The sequence below is a fragment of the Cryptomeria japonica genome, chromosome 2 (genome assembly GCF_030272615.1).
Source record: "Cryptomeria japonica chromosome 2, Sugi_1.0, whole genome shotgun sequence".
NCBI lineage: Eukaryota > Viridiplantae > Streptophyta > Pinopsida > Cupressales > Cupressaceae > Cryptomeria > Cryptomeria japonica.
In genome coordinates, this window is record NC_081406.1 from 9939660 (window position 1) to 9958040 (window position 18381).

The window sequence follows — 18381 nt, forward strand, 5'->3', positions numbered from 1 at the left end:
CCCACAAATAGTTAAATAACATAGACAAAGTAACAACCCTGCAAGCAAACGGAACAAGAAAATAAGCACACTATAAAAAAAAAGCATTACAAAACCAATTTAAAAAAAACAAAAACCAGAGCTTACCTTAAAAATTCAAACCATTCACGGAGTGAAGGTCACAAAGGAGCCCAATAAAACAATCACAACTAGAACAAAACCTAACTCGACGACTATATGCAACTTTATGTGAAAATTTGTAGACCAAAATATTGCCGACAACAACAAAACAAATTAGATTTAGGGTTCTAAGTGGCTATAAAGAATCTAAATAAAACGCGAACTGATGGGATGGGGTTTGGGATAGCTAGCCTAGTCTATGCTCTTAGATCCTTTCCTTGGATCACCAGGTGTTCTAACCACACCCTAGGGTCTCTAGGACTTCCCCTGCTTGTGGAATCCCCTGACCTTGCCCAATCCACCCACCAACAACTTGAATTGCTTCTCCTAAGGTCTCACCTACTCATGAAACTTAAAGAACCCTTACTTAGGCTAATAAGGGTTTGGCTTGTACCACACCTTCTGAGGTCCTAGCAAGGATAGGACAGGTCTAAGACATGATTTTCCACCCACTCATGTTCCTCCAAGAGGTTTCCAACATCCAACTCCTTACCGATTTCACTATTTTGTCTTTTTCCTACAAAATAGGGCTACAAGGAATGTGCCCAATTAGGCCTCCTATCCGGACTTTTAGGGCTCCCTCTTGCAAACGATGCATATGCTTGTGAAACTTCCCAAAAGACCTGCTATTCATTTGGCAAGGGCTATGGTGTAGGAGCACCCTTCCAAGCTCTCCCTCCTCCTTGTTTTGTTGGTATTATGCTTCTTATGAAGCCATTGTATATAAAATAATGAGCCAAGTGCTCATAGGTCCTAGTTAGGGTCCTAGAGGAGATCTTAGGGGTCATAAGTCAAGATTGAGATTTTCTTGAAAATGGAGGGTATGTGTGTCTTTGTGGTGTCCTTAGGTTGGCCCAATGTGGGTTTAGGAGTCATGAAAAGCAACATTGAGAAAGTTGCTCAAAAGTTGCAAAAGTTGCATGACAACTTTTAAAAGTTGTCAAGCAACATTTCCACCAGGAGGTCTAAATCCTTAGTTTGGCGTGGACAACCCTAATATGGGCACACAAATCGAGGTAAATGTGGGTATTTGCAAACCCTAAGTTAATGGGTTGGATGTTAGAGATTGTACGACCCAAGCAAGAAAAGCTTGACTGTGACTGTTTGTTTGTTACCAGTCAGTTTGAATGAAGCTACCGAGCAAGTTAATGGATTGGTTTGCATGTAAGATTGTGTGGAGTGTCTTCTATGGTGTAAATATATTCATTGTGAGCAATTAGATTAGGTTTTTATTTGCAAGTTTAGTGTGTTTGTAAATAGTTTGTAAACTATCTTTTCTTTGTCCAGTTTTAGACTGTTTTGGGCAAATGAAGTCATAACTCCATTCCCCATTGTGGAATCACCATGAAACTATGGGGAATGGAAGTGAAAACCCTGTACTATAGTCCCATGCAAGCAGGGCCCTTGGAAATGCAAGGAGGCCAAACAAAGACCCACTCCTAGGCGAGACTGGATAGTGCCCGGCTAGGAGAGGTCAAGTTCCAGAGGTCTTGAAGAGCAAGGTTGGTCAGAGGAGAGTGCACCCTTTGGAGAAGGTGCAGAGGAGTGAGTGAAGCATCATTGGTGTGAAGGAGGAGCCTCCACCAATCCAAACAGGGTGGGTAAAACTCAAAACACTCACTGTGACCCTGGCAGACCCTAAAAACCCTCACAAAAAACCCTTGAAAACCTTAAAATCCACCTAGGATAGTGTACGAACACTTGGAGGCCTAAAACCTAGAAAATCCTCGAGTCCTTGCCAAATGAATGGCAGTCCATTTTGGGAGTTTGGGTTGTTTGTGCATTGTTTGTGAGAGGGAGCCCTAAAGGACCAGGTAGGAGGCCTAATTGGTCCTAATCCTTGTAGCCCTATTTGAAGGCAAAAACACAAAATAGTGAAATCGGTAAGGGGTTGGAATATTGAAACCTCTTGGGGGCACATGAGTGGGTGGAAAAACCATGAAGTTGACCTGATATAACCTTGCTAAGACCTTGGAAAGTATGGAACAAGCCTAGCCCTTATTAGCCATAGTAAGGGGTTTTGAGTCTCATGAGTAGGTGAGACCTTAGGAGTAGCATTGCAACTCATTGGTGGGTGGATTGGACAAGGTCAGGGGATTCCTCAAGCAAAGGAAGTCCTAGAGGCCCTAGGGTGTGAGGAGAACACCAGGTGATCCAAGAGAAGGATCCAAATGCATAGACTAGGCTAGTCTATCCCTAACCCCATCCCATCAAGCTCAAGGATTTTTTTGGTTTTGGGCCTCCAAGTGTCCGTACACTGCCCTAGGTGGATTTTAAGGTTTTTAAGGGTTTTAAAGAGGGTTTTTAGGCCTGCCAGTGTCACAGTGTAGGTTTGATGTTCTTGCCACCTTGTCTGGATTGGTGGAAGCTCCTCCTTCTCACCAATGGTGCTCCACACACCCTTCTACAACTCCTCCAAAGGGTACCTCCTCCTCTGACCTACCTTGCTCTCCAAGACCTCTGCAACTTAAACCTTCCTGGCCGGGCACTGTCCAGTCTCGCCTAAAAGTGGGTCTTTAGATGGCCTCCCTGCATCTTCAAGGGCACTTCTTGCTTTGAAGTATTGTACAGGGTCTGTATTCCTATTCCCCATGGTTTCATGGTGATTCCACAATGGGGAAAGGAGTTAACAACCCATTTTCTCAAAATAGTCCAAAACTAGATAATGAGAAGCAAATTTACAATGTATTTACAAACACACAACACCTGCAAATCAAAACCTAATCTAAATGCTCAAAATGGAAGTAAATACACCATATAAGACTCTCAAAATAGTTTTTCTTGAAAATCAATCCATTAACAATCTTTCCTTACTCCATTTGTGCCGACTGGTAACAAAATTGCAGTCACAGTCAAGTCACTTTTCTTGGGCCGTACAACAATTGACATCCAACCCATTATCTTAGGGTTTGCAACTACTTATACTACCCTTTCTTTGGTTTGTGTGCCCATATTAGGGTTGTCCATGCTAAACTAAAGATCTTGACCTAATAGGTGGAAAAGTTGCTTGACAACTTTGAAACGTTGTCATGCAACTTGTGCAACTTCTGAACAACTTTCTCAATGTTGCTTTTCTTGACTCCTAGACCCACATTGGGCTAACCTAAGGACACCACCATGGTAAGAAGGACCCTAAACACCTCAAAGGCACACATACCTTCTACTTTCAAGAAAAACTCAACTTTGACTGATGACCCTAGGACCTCAACTAGGACCTAAACTAGGACCAATGAGCACATGGCTCTTATTGTATATACAATGGCTTCTTAAAAGAAGCAAGAACACAATCAAAATCAAATGTTGGGAGCCCTTTGAAGGGTGCTCCTGCACCATACTCCCCCTCTGCAACAAACTAAGGAATTAGGGGAGTGAGAAGAGCTGGATCAATGCCAAGCTTCTTGAACTTGCTCTCTTCAACCCAAGTAGCTTTAGACACAGGTTGACCTGCCCACTTCACCAAGTGCTCCATGTAGACCTGGTGTCTAGTAGACTTCTTCACCCTTGACTCCAAGATTTCCTCTGCTATGGCTGCTTCACTTGAGGTAAGACGGTCACATCCAAGTCTTGTAGTACCTTGGCTTGATTCTTAGTGTGCCCTACCATCTCACCCTTGTACATGATCAGATTAGCAACATTGAAGACTGGTGAAATGGCTAAGTCTGAAGGAAGATCAACCTTGTAGGCGTTCTCACCATATTTTGACAAAATTCTACAAGGTTCTACCCTCTTCATTTGCAGTTTGGTAGGCTTGCCACTTTGCATCCTAGCTTTGCTCAAATGGACCATCACATAGTCACCCACCTTAAACTAAACCTCTCTCCTTTTCTCATCCACTTTTGCTTTCAGTTTTTGAGTAGACTCTAGGATGGCTTTCTTGACCCGTTCTTGGACTTCCTTGATGGTTTGAGTGAAGTCCTCTACTTGCCCACTCTTCATCTCCATGGAACCAAGTTCCCTGAGTTCACACACTCCCCTTGGGTGTCTGCCATAGACAACCTCAAAAGGACCTCTTCTAGTGGTCCTATTTACACTGTCATTATATGCATACTTTGCTTGTGGAATGACTAGATCCCATGTTTGTCCATACTCCTTGGTTAGACACCTCAATAAGTTGCCTAACACCTTATTGATGACTTCAGTTTGACCATCAGTTTGTGGATGGTAAGCTAAGCTAAATGATAAATTAGTTCCTAGTCTCCTCCACAAAGTTTGCCAAAAATGTTGTTGTCCCTATCTGAAACAATGCTTAATGGGAGTCCATGAATCCTTACAATCTCCTTAAAGAAGAGATGTGCAACATAGCTAGCATCATGTGTAGTTTTACATGGAATGAAATGGCTCATCTTGAAAAATCTATCTACTACCACATAGATGTTGTCCATACCTGTCTCTGTCTTGGGGAGTCCTACTACAAAGTCCATGCTTACACATTCCCAAGGCCTATTAGGGACCGGTAATGGTTGATAGAGGCCTGCATTACTTGATCCTCCTTTTGCTCTTTGACACACACCACATTGCTCCACATACCTTTTCACATCTCTTGGCAACTTGGGCCAATAGTAGTACCTCTGTACTAAATCCAAGGTTTTGTTGACTCCAAAGTGTCCACTGAGACTACTATTGTGTTTTTCATGGATGAGGTTTTCTCTCATGGATCCTCTAGGCACACATAACTGATTACCTTTGAACAAGAGACCATTTTGGAGAGTGTAATCTACATACTCACCATGAAAATGGTTCTCAAAATCCTTGCAAACCTTGTAGGCTGATGAGAAGTCTTCATCTCCTTCATAAAGGTCCTTGAAACCTTCTATTCCTATGCTTTGCAATTGTAACTCTTGAATTGTCAACAACTTCCTGCTTAAAGCATCTACCACCTTGTTGAGTTGCCCCTTTTTATGCTTGATGGTGAAGGTGAAGGATTGGAGGTATTCCATCCATTTCAAATGTCTATTGCTAAGCTTCTCTTGAGTGTTAATGTAACTCAACGCCTGGTTATCTATGAACACCACAAATTCCTTTAGGAGTAGGTAATGCCTCCATTTTTTTAGAGATTGCAATAATGCATACAACTCTAGGTCATAGGTTGAGTACTTCTTCTTTTCTTCTCTGAACTTCTCACTGAAAAATGCCACAGGTCTTTCCTCTTGACTCAATACACCCCCTACTGCAATTCCACTTGCATCACACTCCAATGTGAATAGCTTGTCAAAAGTAGGTAAGAGTAGGATGGGTTTTGTGGCTACTTCTTGCTTCAACAATTGGAATGCTTTATCAGCCTATTCAGTCCATCTGAACTTAGTTTTAAGGCCTCCTTTTATGGTGTCAAGGACTGGTGCACATATGCCATTGAAGTTCCTCACAAACTTTCTATAGAATTGGCCTACGCCATGGAAACTCCTAACTTCAGTCCCTGTTCTAGGGGCAGGCCAATTCAAGATTGCCTCCACTTTGCTTGGATCCATCTTCAAGGTTCCCTTAGACACCACAAATCCCAAGTAGACCAGCTCTTGCTTCAAGAAGTCACACTTCTCTAGGTTGATTGATAACTTCTCTTCATGCAACCTCTCTAAGACTAACCTCAAATGCTCAAGGTGCTCCTCTTTGGTTCTGCTATAGATGAGAATGTCATCTAGGTACACCACCACAAACCTGCCTATGAAGTCTTTTAACACCTCATTCATCAACCTCAGGAAGGTGCTTGGGGCATTGGTGAGTCCAAATGGCATCACAAGCCATTCATATAATCCTTCTGTGGTCTTGAAAGCGGTCTTCCACTCATCTCCCTCCTTAATTCTAATCTGGTGATAACCACTTTTAAGGTCCAACTTGGTAAAATACATAGCACCTCCTAAACAGTCCATCAAATCCTCTATTCTAGGAATAGGAAACCTATACCTTATGGTGATCCTATTGATTGCCCTTGAATCAGTGCAAAGTCTCCACTTGCCTCCCTTCTTTGATGCTAGCACTATTGGGACTGCACATGGGCTGATGCTCTTCTTGATCAATCCTTGTTCCAACAACTTCTGCACTTGCCTTGCCACCTCCTTGGTTTGGTCAGGTGTGAGCTTATATGCAGCTTTGTTAGGTAGGGATGCACTGGGAACAAAGTCTATTTGTTGGCTTATAGACCTTCTTGGTGGGAGTGTTGTAGGTGCTCCATTACTCACTATGTCCTTATACTCTTGCAACATTTGCTTCACCTCCTTGGGTACCTCTGCCTGCAACTTGTCTTCCTCCTCCTTTGGCTTCACAAAGATGGCACACCCCACTATCTCCTCCTCATGTAGCAAGTGTAAGAACTCTTTACCAGTAGCCAATAAGACACTAGGTGTTCTTGAGGTTCCCTCTTCATTCTTTGTCAAAGACTGAATCTTAAAGGTTTTGCTGTCCTTCTTGAAGGAAATGGAGTTCTCCTCTCCATCATAGATCACCTTCCTATCAAATTGCCAGGGTCTACCTAGTAATAGGTGACAGGCATCCATGGGTAACACATCACAAAGGATCTTATCCTTGTATCCTCCAATAGAGAACTCTACCCAAGTCTGTTCATTGACAAGCACACTCTGCTCTTGATTCAACCATGTCACCTTATATGGGTTAGTGTGGGGTATTCTTGTGAGTTTCAACTTCTTGGTTGCCTCCTCTGATAGTATGTTATCAGTTGACCCTGAATCAACTATCACCTTGCAAACTTTACCAAGGATCTTGCATCTTACCCTAAATAGTGCTCTCCTATGCTTAGGTTCATTCTTAACTGGTTGGCTTATCAAGACCCTATTGAACATTAGATTTTCTCCAATCTCTGATTCAATATGGTCCACCTCAGTTGTCTTGCTGCTTGAAAAGTCTTCATGTGCATAAGCAACCCTCTTTCCACTGTTTGATGAGGTAGGCTTGTTAGGGCATCTATAGGCCGGGTGTCCCAATTGTCCACAGTTGTAACATTTCATGTTTGCAAAGTAGTAGTTACCCCTGCCGGTACCTCTACCCCTACTTGGACCCCCTTGTGCACCTCTTCCTCTAGAATGGCCTCCTCTGAGATTGGTTTCACTGCTATGTTCAATCAACTTGGCTTCTCCTTGGTTCCTTTGCTCATTTGCCTTGCTTTGGTAACCACCTCGGTGATTCATTTGTTCTCTACCTCTGCCTCTACCCCTGTTATTAGAGTCTCCTTTCCTTTTGTTCCTCTCTTCCACCTTGGCAGCAAGCTGATGACATTTGGATCTAAGACAAAGCTTTTGAAATTCTTCGGTGTAGGAGGTCACATCAAGGTCTTTTTGCTTCAATCCTTGTCTCTTCTTATGAAGTTGGACTTCATAATCCTCTGGTAAGTAGTTCTCCTTGATCTTACTCACCATGGCCTTCCAATTTGCAATAGGTAGCTTCCCCATGCTAACTCTCTCTTCTTGCAGGTACTTCCACCACGTCAAAGCTGCTCCCCTTAATCTTGATTTGGCAACCTTAACCTTTTGAGCTTCTGTCACTCCCTCACACTCAAAGTGGTTCTCCATACCCTCAATCCATTCCATGATAGTGTCAATGTCCATCCTTCCACTGAAATGTGGCAATCCTTCAAAAGCTTTGGTGTTCAAAGCCTTAATAGCCTTTACAAAAGGTTCTTCATTGAACAAGGGATCTGGTTCAGGTATAATGTCATCTATATCTATAGTTTTATTGCCTTTGTCCTTGGTGTCTTCACCCCAAGGTCCACGTGTCCTCTGATCGACCACTTCCTACAGCTTATCCCTTATCTTGCTCATAGCTTCTTCAAGGAGTCTATTCTTCTCCTTTTTCTCTTCTACCTCCCTAGCTAGCTCTGCATTAGTGACCATTCTGCTCTCCCCTACTGATTCACTAGAATACAGAGACATGCACGGTCCACCAAATCTTTAACTTGCTCTGATACCAATCTGATAGGATGGGGTTTGGGATAGACTAGCCTAGTCTATGCTCCTAGATCCTTTCCTTGGATCACTAGGTGTTCTAACCACACCCTAGGGTCTCTAGGACTTCCCCTGCTTGTGGAATCCCCTGACCTTGCCCAATCCACCCACCAACAACTTGAATTGCTTCTCCTAAGGTCTCACCTACTCATGAAACTCAAAGAACCCTTACTTAGGCTAATAAGGGTTTGGCTTGTACCACACCTTCTGAGGTCCTGGCAAGGATAGGACAAGTCTAAGACATGATTTTCCACCCGCTCATGTGCCCCCAAGAGGTTTCCAACATCCAACTCCTTACTGATTTCACTATTTTGTTATTTTCCTACAAAATAGGGCTACAAGGAATGTGCCCAATTAGGCCTCCTATCCGGACTTTTAAGGCTCCCTCTTGCAAATGATGCATATGCTTGTGAAACTTCCCAAAAGACCTGCTATTCATTTGGCAAGGGCTCTAGGATTTTTCTAGTTTTGGGCCTCCAAGTGTCCGTACACTGCCCTAGGTGGATTTTAAGGTTTTTAAGGGTTTTAAAGAGGGTTTTTAGGTCTGCCAGTGTCACAGTGTAGGTTTGATGTTCTTGCCACCTTGTCTGGATTGGTGGAAGCTCCTCCTTCTCACTAGTGGTGCTCCACACACCCTTCTACAACTCCTCCAAAGGGTACCTCCTCCTCTGACCTACCTTGCTCTCCCAGACCTCTGCAACTTAACCCTTCCTAGCCGGCCACTGTCCAGTCTCACCTAGGAGTGAGTCTTTAGATGGTCTCCCTGCATCTTCAAGGGCCCTGCTTGCTTTGAAGTATTGTACAGGGTCTGTACTCCTATTCCCCATGGTTTCATGGTGATTCCACAATGGGGAAAGGAGTTAACAACCCATTTTCTCAAAACAGTCCAAAACTGGACAGTGAGAAGCAAATCTACAAAGTATTTACAAACACACGACACCTGCAAATCAAAACTTAATCCAAATGCTCAAAATGGAAGTAAATACACCATATAAGACTCTCAACACAGTTTTGCTCGAAAATCAATCCATTAACAATCTTTCCTTACTCCATTTGTGCCGACTGGTAACAAAATTGCAGTCACAGTCAAGCCACTTTTCTTGGGCCGTACAACAACTGACATCCAACCCATTATCTTAAGGTTTGTAACTACTTATACTACCCTTTTCTTGGTTTGTGTGCCCATATTACGGTTGTCTACGCTAAACTAAAGATCTTGACCTACTAGGTGGAAAAGTTGCTTGACAACTTTGAGAAGTTGTCATGCAACTTGTGCAACTTTTGAGCAACTTTCTCAATGTTGCTTTTCTTGACTCCTAGACCCACATTGGGCTAACCTAAAGACACCACCATGCTAAGAAGGACCCTAAAAACCTCAAAGGCACACATACCCTCTACTTTCAAGAAAAACTCAACTTTGACTGATGACCCTAGGACCTCAACTAGGACCAATGAGCACATGGCTCTTATTGTATATACAATGGCTTCTTAAAAGAAGCAAGAACACAATCAAATGGTGGGAGCCCTTTGAAGGGTGCTCCTGCACCACGAACTTACCTTGCAAATTCAAACAGTTAATGAACATAAACAAATAAACAACCCTGCAAGCACACAGAAGCAGAAAATAACTAGAGTATAGATTTAATCCATTACAAAAGCAAAACAAATTTAAATAAAGTTTTCACATTGCAAATTCAAACCATTCAAGTTGTGAAGCTCACAAAGGAGCCCAATAAAACAGACACAACCAGAATAAAACCTAAGTCAACGACTCTAAACTGAGAGAGCACCGTCGAAAATTCCTTGCAAACTGGAAGTAGCCACCCCCACAAACAGTTAAACAACAGAGATAAAACAACAACCCTACAAGCAGATGGAAGGAGAAAATAAGCAGACTATAAACAAAATGCATTACAAAATAAAAACACATTTAAATAAAACAAAACCTTACCTTCAAATTCAAACCATTCATGTTGTCAAACTCACAAAGAAGCCCAGTAAAACAGTCACAACGAGAACAAAACCTAACCAGTAAAACAGTGATAACGAGAACAAAACCTAACAACCTTATTGCAAAATTTTCAGAGCGAAAATTGCAGAGTGCAAAAAACGGGAACTTACCTTGCAAATTCAAACAGTTAAAGAATATAAATAAACAAACAACCCAGCAACCACACGGAAGCAGAAAATAAGTAGAGTATAGATTTAATCGATTACAAAACCCAAACAAATTTAAATAAAGTTCCTACATTGCAAATTCAAACCATTCAAGCCGTGAAGCTCACAAAGGAGCCGAATAAAACAACGACCGAACTTACCTTGCAAATTCAAAGCATGCACGACGTGAAACTCACAAAGCAGCCTCAAAAATGCCTGCCAAACTGGAAGTAGCCATGCTCACAAATAGTTAAACAACATAAACAAAGCCACAACCCTGCAAGCACATGGGAGGAGAAAATAAGCATATAAAAAAAATGCATTACAAAACAATTTAAAAAAAAACAAAAACGTAAGCTATTTCCAAAAAAATGCATTACAAAACGAGAAAGAATATACATATAACCAGAATTTACCTTGCAAATGCTAACCATTCACGGCTTGAAACTGACAAAGTACTATCGAAAATTCCTTGCAAATTGGAAGTAGCTACCCCCACAAACAGTTAAACAACAAAGACAAAGCAACAACCCTGCAAGCAGACGGAAAGAGAAAATAAGAAGACTATAAATAAAATGTATTACAAAAGAAAAACACATTTAAATAAAATGAAACCTCACCTTCAAATTCAAACCATTCACACTCTCAAACTCACAAAGAAGCCCAGTAAAACAGTCACAACGAGAACAAAACCTAACCAGAAAGTAGCCACACCCACAAACAGTTAAACAACATAAACAAAGTCACAACCCTGCAAGCACACAGGAGGAGAAAATAAGCATATAAAAAAAATGCATTACAAAACAAAACTAAATTTAAATAAAATGAAAGCTATTTCCAAAAAAATGCATTACAAAACGAGAAAGAATATACATATAACCAGAATTTGCCTTGCAAATGCTAACCATTCACGACTTGAAATTGACAAAGCACCGTCGAAAATTCCTTACAAACTGGAAGTAGCCACCTCCACAAACAGTTAAACAACAGAGACAAAGCAACAACCCTGCAAGCAGACGGAAGAAGAAAATAAGCAAACTATAAACAAAATACATTACAAAAGAAAAATAGATTTAAATAAAATGAAACTTTACCTTCAAATTCAAACCATTCACACTGTCAAACTCACAAAGAAGCCCAATAAAATAGTCACAACGAGAACAAAAACTAACCAGTAAAACAGTCACAACGAGAACAAAACCTAAGAACCTTATGCGAAAATTTCGAGAGTGAAAATTGCAGACTGAAATATTGCCCACAACAACAAAACAAATTAGATTTTAGGGTTGCAAGCAGCCATAAAGAACGTCGACATTCGTGCAGAGCCTCGGGGACAAAATCATAGACAACGTCGCTTCAGAAACAGAGCGCATGCACGGAGACGACCACCAACGGACGCACACGTCAACAAGCGGGCCGGACAATCAACACGCGCGGACCGGAGGGAGAACACCGACGACAAGGTATTCCAGCGGCCAGAGGGAGAACGCCGATTGGAATTCCGGCGGCTTGCAATTTTCCGGGCGCTTTCGCCCAGTAAAAGCCTATCGGCTTTAAAAAACATTTACTCGATGAGTGCTCAAAATACAAGAATACTGAGCCAAATAATGATTGGACGAACATACACTAAAAGTTTGAGGGAAATGATGAATGACTGTTCGAGTAAAATCGACAATCCCTTACCCTTTTCTTTAATTAACTTTCCAAATTCCTATATCCACTACTTTATATTGAGAGTAGAGTATGCGCAATTATTTTATAAATTCAAATAATCACTCGGCTACCTTCATGGCCGGACGAAAAAAAAAAGACTCGCAATTTCAATTGTAGCATTACACAGACCACTGGAATAGCGCAGTGAAGCAGGCCGTTTTCTTATCAACAGAAGATGGGCATCCCTTACTTCAGCTTGGCACCTGGACTGAATGTCTCAAAGCTTTGCCTTGGTATTCTCAATACCGTTGTTCTTTTGTTAATTCATCGCTTTTGTAACTCTTATTGTAGGTTATGGCATGAATATTGGTTAAATGGCCGCCCTCTCACTGTCCACTACAGTTATCATTTATACTGCAAATCTCTATTATGTTTCATAATTTCCTTTGTCCTGCCTTCTGTCTGACACCTTGATAAATTATGCATTTATCAAATTTCTTAAGGTGGTTATGTTGATGCTATTTATATAGACCTGTTAAGGACGCAACATAGTAACTTAGTTTTATTATACTGGGATGTTTTAGCACTAGACTATCGACCCTTGTGCTGTAGGAGAGTAGATTGTTATTCCAATTGTCAATGACCAAATTGTTGTGTAAGCGGAAGTATAAACCCAGAAAAATTAAAATATTTCAGTATAAATTAGTTGTTCATATATAACGATGAAAATAAAATAGAAAAGTAGAATAATAGACAAGACACAGATTAAGTAGTAAAACCTTGACAAATGTATGGGCAAGGTATCCGTATTCTTATTGCTCAATAAAATTAATTACAATGTTCACAATTGCTGCTATTATAATTTCTCTGTCTTTAAGGCAACAAAGATAAATAGAATATTTTCAAGATAACAGCCATCATCAAATTTAGAATAAACTAGTTTTTTTCTTTAAAGAATCTGGGAATTATTTTTTGAGGAAAAAACTATTTTTTCATACGATAAGATTTGATTTGTTTTATTCTTTAATTGTTGCCATTATCCAACAATCTCCACCTTGACAACAATTTACCTTCCACTTCAGCTTCTCTACTAGTACTAGTTCTGTAAACGTTTCTGCATAGTATTCTGGTGTATGAACTTTCTCAGGAGTTAGTCCACCTCCATCAGTAACCCATCTTACAAAATGGTATTTAATTGCAATATGCTTGGTCCTACTGTGATAAGTTGGATAAAATGAATAACACTTGGATTATCACAAAATATTTTGCACTTTTTCAAACTCACCCAAAAGAACCTTTAACCAAATTGCCTATTTACATGCATGTGAGACAGTCATATACTCTATCTTAGTTGTGGATAAAGGCTAAAGCTATTGTTTCCTGAAGTTTCAACATCCAACAAATAGGTCCTCCTACAAGAGTAAAGACATGACCCAAAGTAGATCTCGTTTTGTTCAAATCACCTGCAAAATCTGAATCAACATAACCACACACTGAATCACTACAATCATTATAGGTGATACAATAATCACTTGTGCCTCTAAGATAATGAAGCAGCCATTTCATTGTTGCCCAATGCTCTTCACTTGGATTAGCAATGTATCTACTGACAACACCAACTACATGTGAAATACATGGTCTTGTACGTATAATCGCATACATTAAACTTCCTATTGCATTAGCATATGGTACATGAGACATAATCCTTTTCTTCTTCATTACTAGGACATAAACTTGAAGAAAGCTTAAAATGGGAAGCTAAAGGGATATTTACTGTTTTCACATTTTGCATACCAAATCTTATTCTTCTTCACATATTTCTGTTGCGATAACCAAAACTTACCATGTTTTCTTCTCCGTGTATTTCTATGCCCAAAATTTGTTTTTCTGCTTCTAGATCCTTCATATCAAATGTCCTAGCCAAATGAGCCTTTAAATTGCTAATTTCAGGCTTCAGCCATGCTTTTGCTTGTTCTTGTAAAGTTTTGGTTCACCATGAAGGAATTAAACTTCTTGTCCCATTGTCTGGGGGACTGCTTCAGGCCATACAATGACTTCTTGAGTTTGTAAACAAATTTTTTGTTGCAATCTTGAACAAACCTTTTGACTATTCCATATATATGTATATCTCCTTATCCAAATCTCCATGTAAAAAAGTTGTTTTAACATCTAGAAGCTCTAACTCAAAGATCAAATAATGCAACTAATGCTGATACACCTTGAATAGAAACAAGCTTTGGGAAACTAACCCTTTGGCCACCAACATTCCGACTAGTAAGTGCTGAACATGGAATCAAGCTGTTGGGGATGCTAATGGTGCAAAAGGTGATTATTAGGACCCAATAGTTCCTCCTGAATTTTGTGGTCATCTAGTTGTAGAAGAAAGCATATGATGCATTACTTGGGAGAGGATGGCCGGTAGCAATCAAAGCCGATGACAACTGGAAAAAGAATACAATCTCCATTGCAAGCAAGGGTCAGAAGTATGTAATTGATTTAAAGAACCAAGCCCTAGTGATGAAGTGGCTTCCTCGGATTTGTCAGATCTAGACTTCGGAGAAGAATGGACAGAGAGTCAAGGTGCGATGGAACCGATCGACAAAGGAATTTTGGAGTTACAATCATGCTTAGAGGATGAAACAAATTCCCTCTGTGGCCTATTTCAGTGGCAAATGGAGGATTATGAGGTATTTTCGCCAATGTGTGATTTTTTGGAAGCTACAACGCTCAATGAAGAACAACCAATGAAAGCATGCAAAATAACAAATGATACATTCGAGAGTACAAAGAGAAAAATAATTAACTCAGAACGTACAAATACTTGTCAAGGGAAATCAACTTCATTAAAAATTTACAGAAAAAGAAAAAGAAAATTACAAAATGATTATGAAATTATGAAGAAAAAGACAAAATAATATTTAAATATCAAATGTCGAGGAAAATTATAAGAAAGCCAATCATAAAGTACAACCACTTTATTAGCAAGTGGTACGACATCATAAAATAAAGCACCACTTAGCCAAAGGGATAAGTTATACCAAGCCGTTAATCATTCCTTACACCATATGACCATCACGACTAATTGTAAACAACCTCTCTACAACATTAGGCGGCAATATATTGAAGTCGTACATCGCATATGGTCACAACACTCAAATCCTTACACCATACAACAAGTTGCCTTTGGCATCGTACGACAGTCAAAGCTATTCTTGTACAATGACATATCACTTCCAACCACATTCATTGTATTGTTTGGCAATAGATGGATTCCCTTACCACTCAATGTGTCTTTCCTTCATAGTATGGCGAAGTGGATTCTTCATGAAACACTAGTCTTTATTGTGTTGGATCCATTGGCTAAACACTCCAAAATATGTATTTTTTGGCTTTGTCAGCATTACTTTTTGCCTCTTAAAAAATCAAAAAATGATGTGCGCTATGATAATCTGTTGGGTTTTGAAGGTCTGGATTTGGGCTTGGCATTGGGGGTTCTACTCCTCAATCTCGCCTTGTATTGACCCTGTGAGGGGTGTTGCCCCTTGACCTCATTGGGGGCATTGCCCATAGAATCCTGTTGGGGACACTGCCCCTTGACCCTATTGGGGGCGTTGCCCCCAGACCCCCATCACATCATTTGATTTTTCAAGCACAATGCAAGTTTGAGTTTGCAAAGTACAAGTCATTGTCTATAGTGTACATTATTCATATTAGACTTCCCTCATGCTACTTGATGTTTAGTTGTTGTCTGGAAGATGATTTTTTCTTTTTGGGGGGATGATGTAGTTAACATACAATGTCTATTGTTATGTTCAATAACACTAGTTATCTCACTATGTATTAATTGTTCATATTTAGTGTTTGTCGGCTTTGGGAAGTTATAAGCATTGGTTGGTTGATGGTTGTATTCCTCTTGGCAATCATCGAGTTCTTTAAATATATTGTCTATTGTCAAAGAAAGTAGTATTATCTAGTCAAATCAACTCCAATCCCTAGCTGACCATCTCTAGTCTTCTTTTGTAATAATTTCATGTGTGAATAAAGATATATTTTACTTATGTATCTAGTATGCATTGTCATCTTTATTATTTATTTATGTATTTAATTTATCAAATAGAGCAGTAAACAAAGACAAGGTGTGGGAGAAACACGTGGGATTAGATGGAGGAAGTGGAGGTAGAATCAAAAGAAGTCCGGAGGTGCAAATAAGTTCACAAGGAAGAAGGGGGGAAGAATGAAGGTAATCTTCCAAAACTAGACATGGGATTTGGAGAATGAATAAAGGAAGAAATCTAGTTCCACACCAAAATTTTGCAAAGGGGAAAAGATGGGAGATTGAAGATTTGCAAGAATAGAAGGGAGGTTCGTATGTCTAGTGGAGTGCTGCACTGGAGGAAATGGGGAACATAGTAGGGTGATGAGAATGTGGGGAATGAGTGTAGAAGTGGATAAAAGGATCGAAGGTGATAGAAATGTTTGAATCCACATCAAGATCTGCAAAAGGGTGAACCGAAGGGGAATAAGGGCTTGAAGGACCATGGAAAACTTTTATGTAAGATTGGACATTGGATGACTAGGAAACATTCAGATGTCCACCAAAAAGTTGCAACTTCACAAGAATAATAGAAAATAACTAGAATGCTCCTAGGATTAGACTCTTTTAGGATTTTTACAATTTCCAACACATTGGTTATAAGTGATTTGAATAATGAAGTCAAATGCACAAAGGGTGCCTAGACCAAGCAAATTTAAACACTACAAAGTTGGGCACCAATAGGAAGGATGCTCATCATTAATGGTAACTTGTAATGTCCCCTGTCTAGGCCTAGATTTGGTGACTGCTAGCCTATCCCTCGGGTTCCCGTAGGCTAATATGGTTGGTTAGGGAATTCCATGGTTCTGGGAGCTGTTGTTGTTTTATTCCTTCAGCATTTTCATGGTTGGCTTTGAGCTCGGTTTTCAATATGTTTCACAGTGATGCTTTTTGGAAGCATTTTCAGTCACTCAACTTGAGGTCCACATTTCTTCGAGCCCATATCTATATATGGTAAGTCACCATTTTGGCCTCAATCACATTTGTTGTGGTTTTTGTAAATTAAACGTGTGATTTTAAATAAATGCTTATAACATAATTTTTTTCTAATGTTTCCACTTAAGCATTTTATTTAATATTCTATGGTGACTTTGGAGTTGGCACCCAAGGAAAAGATTAAATGAAATTTTTAATAAAATTATGTGCATGCTTGTTTTGGGCATGGTTTTTGGGAGGCATAACTTTATTAAATTAAAATTTTATTCTCCACAATGGTGCATTGGAGATTGTGAAATGTAAAAGGTTATTTTGAGCTCATTTCTCGCATGCATGAAAATTTGGAGTAGAAGGATATGCTGTTGGTTTTCTTGTAGAACTTCGTGAAAACAAAACCCTTCATGGAGAATATCATCTCCGGAGGTCAAAGATCCATCCTGGGTGACTGCTAATATATATGGTATTTTAAGGGAATGATTCTCAATTTTTGGATTGTATGCAAAATATGGTGTATTTTGGTGCTGGTTTCTTTCATTGGGTTAGGCGTAGTGTTTTCTTGTAGTAGGTTGAGGGTTAAAAAAATTGAAGGATTTTCAAAGTGGCATCTGAATGATATTTTGCTAGGTGATTTTCATACACCGAGTGTGACATTGGTTTGTGTTAGCATTTTTCTGTTGCTTGAGCCGATACTACCATTGGAGGGATAAGCACCCTTGCATCCCCTTATTTTTTTTGTTTTGCTTATTGAGTTTTGAGAATGTTTGCTAGAGAGAATAGAAGAATAGAAAGAGCTGATTTCTATTGCAACAAATATAAAGGAAATGCTTGCAATTTTTACTTAAAAATTTAAAATCAATCATAAACTGAAAGTACAATACAAAGACAAAACTGAAGATACCTAGATGGATAAATCTGATTAAAAGCATAAATACAACATACCCATTTTCTGGTAATGAAAATAAATGACTGCAGTAATAATAACCGACAAGTACAAGTTCCCAAAACCCTAGGTTCTTCACCAAAATACTCCAAATTGGTACGGTGGGTCTAGAAGTGTCAAAAAGAAGCCAAGATCTTCAGTGAATGCAGATATCAGCTCCTTAAACTCCAATGGCTGTCCTAGAATCCTCATGTTGACCCTCAAGAAGTGGTACGGCTGGCTGGAAATCATACAACCAGCAAGGGAGAAGATACAACCAGCAAAATAAAAATTTAACTCTCAGTCTTCTTCAAAATTGTTCTCTTCAAATCTGATATTCAATAAGCTATGCAAATCTGAAAATGTAAACTCCAATATGCCCAAATGTGACCTTTGAATGAAATCGCCAAATTATTCTCTGGATTGTATCTCTCAACAACATGGAGAATGTTGCCTGCAAGGGTTTTTGTCGACACAAACCAAAGATAAAGAAGCAATCTCCTCCAAATAGAAGC

The 18381-nt window shown here is 39.8% G+C and overlaps 1 protein-coding gene across 27 annotated transcripts in view; it reads left to right on the plus strand.

The window, feature by feature from the left end:
- Nucleotides 1-11707: 11707 nt before the first annotated feature.
- LOC131053546 (uncharacterized) overlaps nt 11708-18381 on the plus strand; it is a 214637-nt gene continuing 207963 nt past the window's right edge. For 4 of the 27 annotated variants that reach the window (XM_059213911.1, XM_059213928.1, XM_059213933.1 and 1 more), the window contains exon 1: nt 11851-12211. In XM_059213911.1, the coding sequence (XP_059069894.1) occupies nt 12154-12211 (58 nt within the window). In that variant the 5' untranslated portion in view covers nt 11851-12153. Of the gene's footprint in view, nt 12212-18381 lie in introns of all 27 variants that reach the window. The other 23 variants (XR_009359374.1, XR_009359375.1, XM_059213919.1 and 20 more) reach the window with 17 other exon arrangements.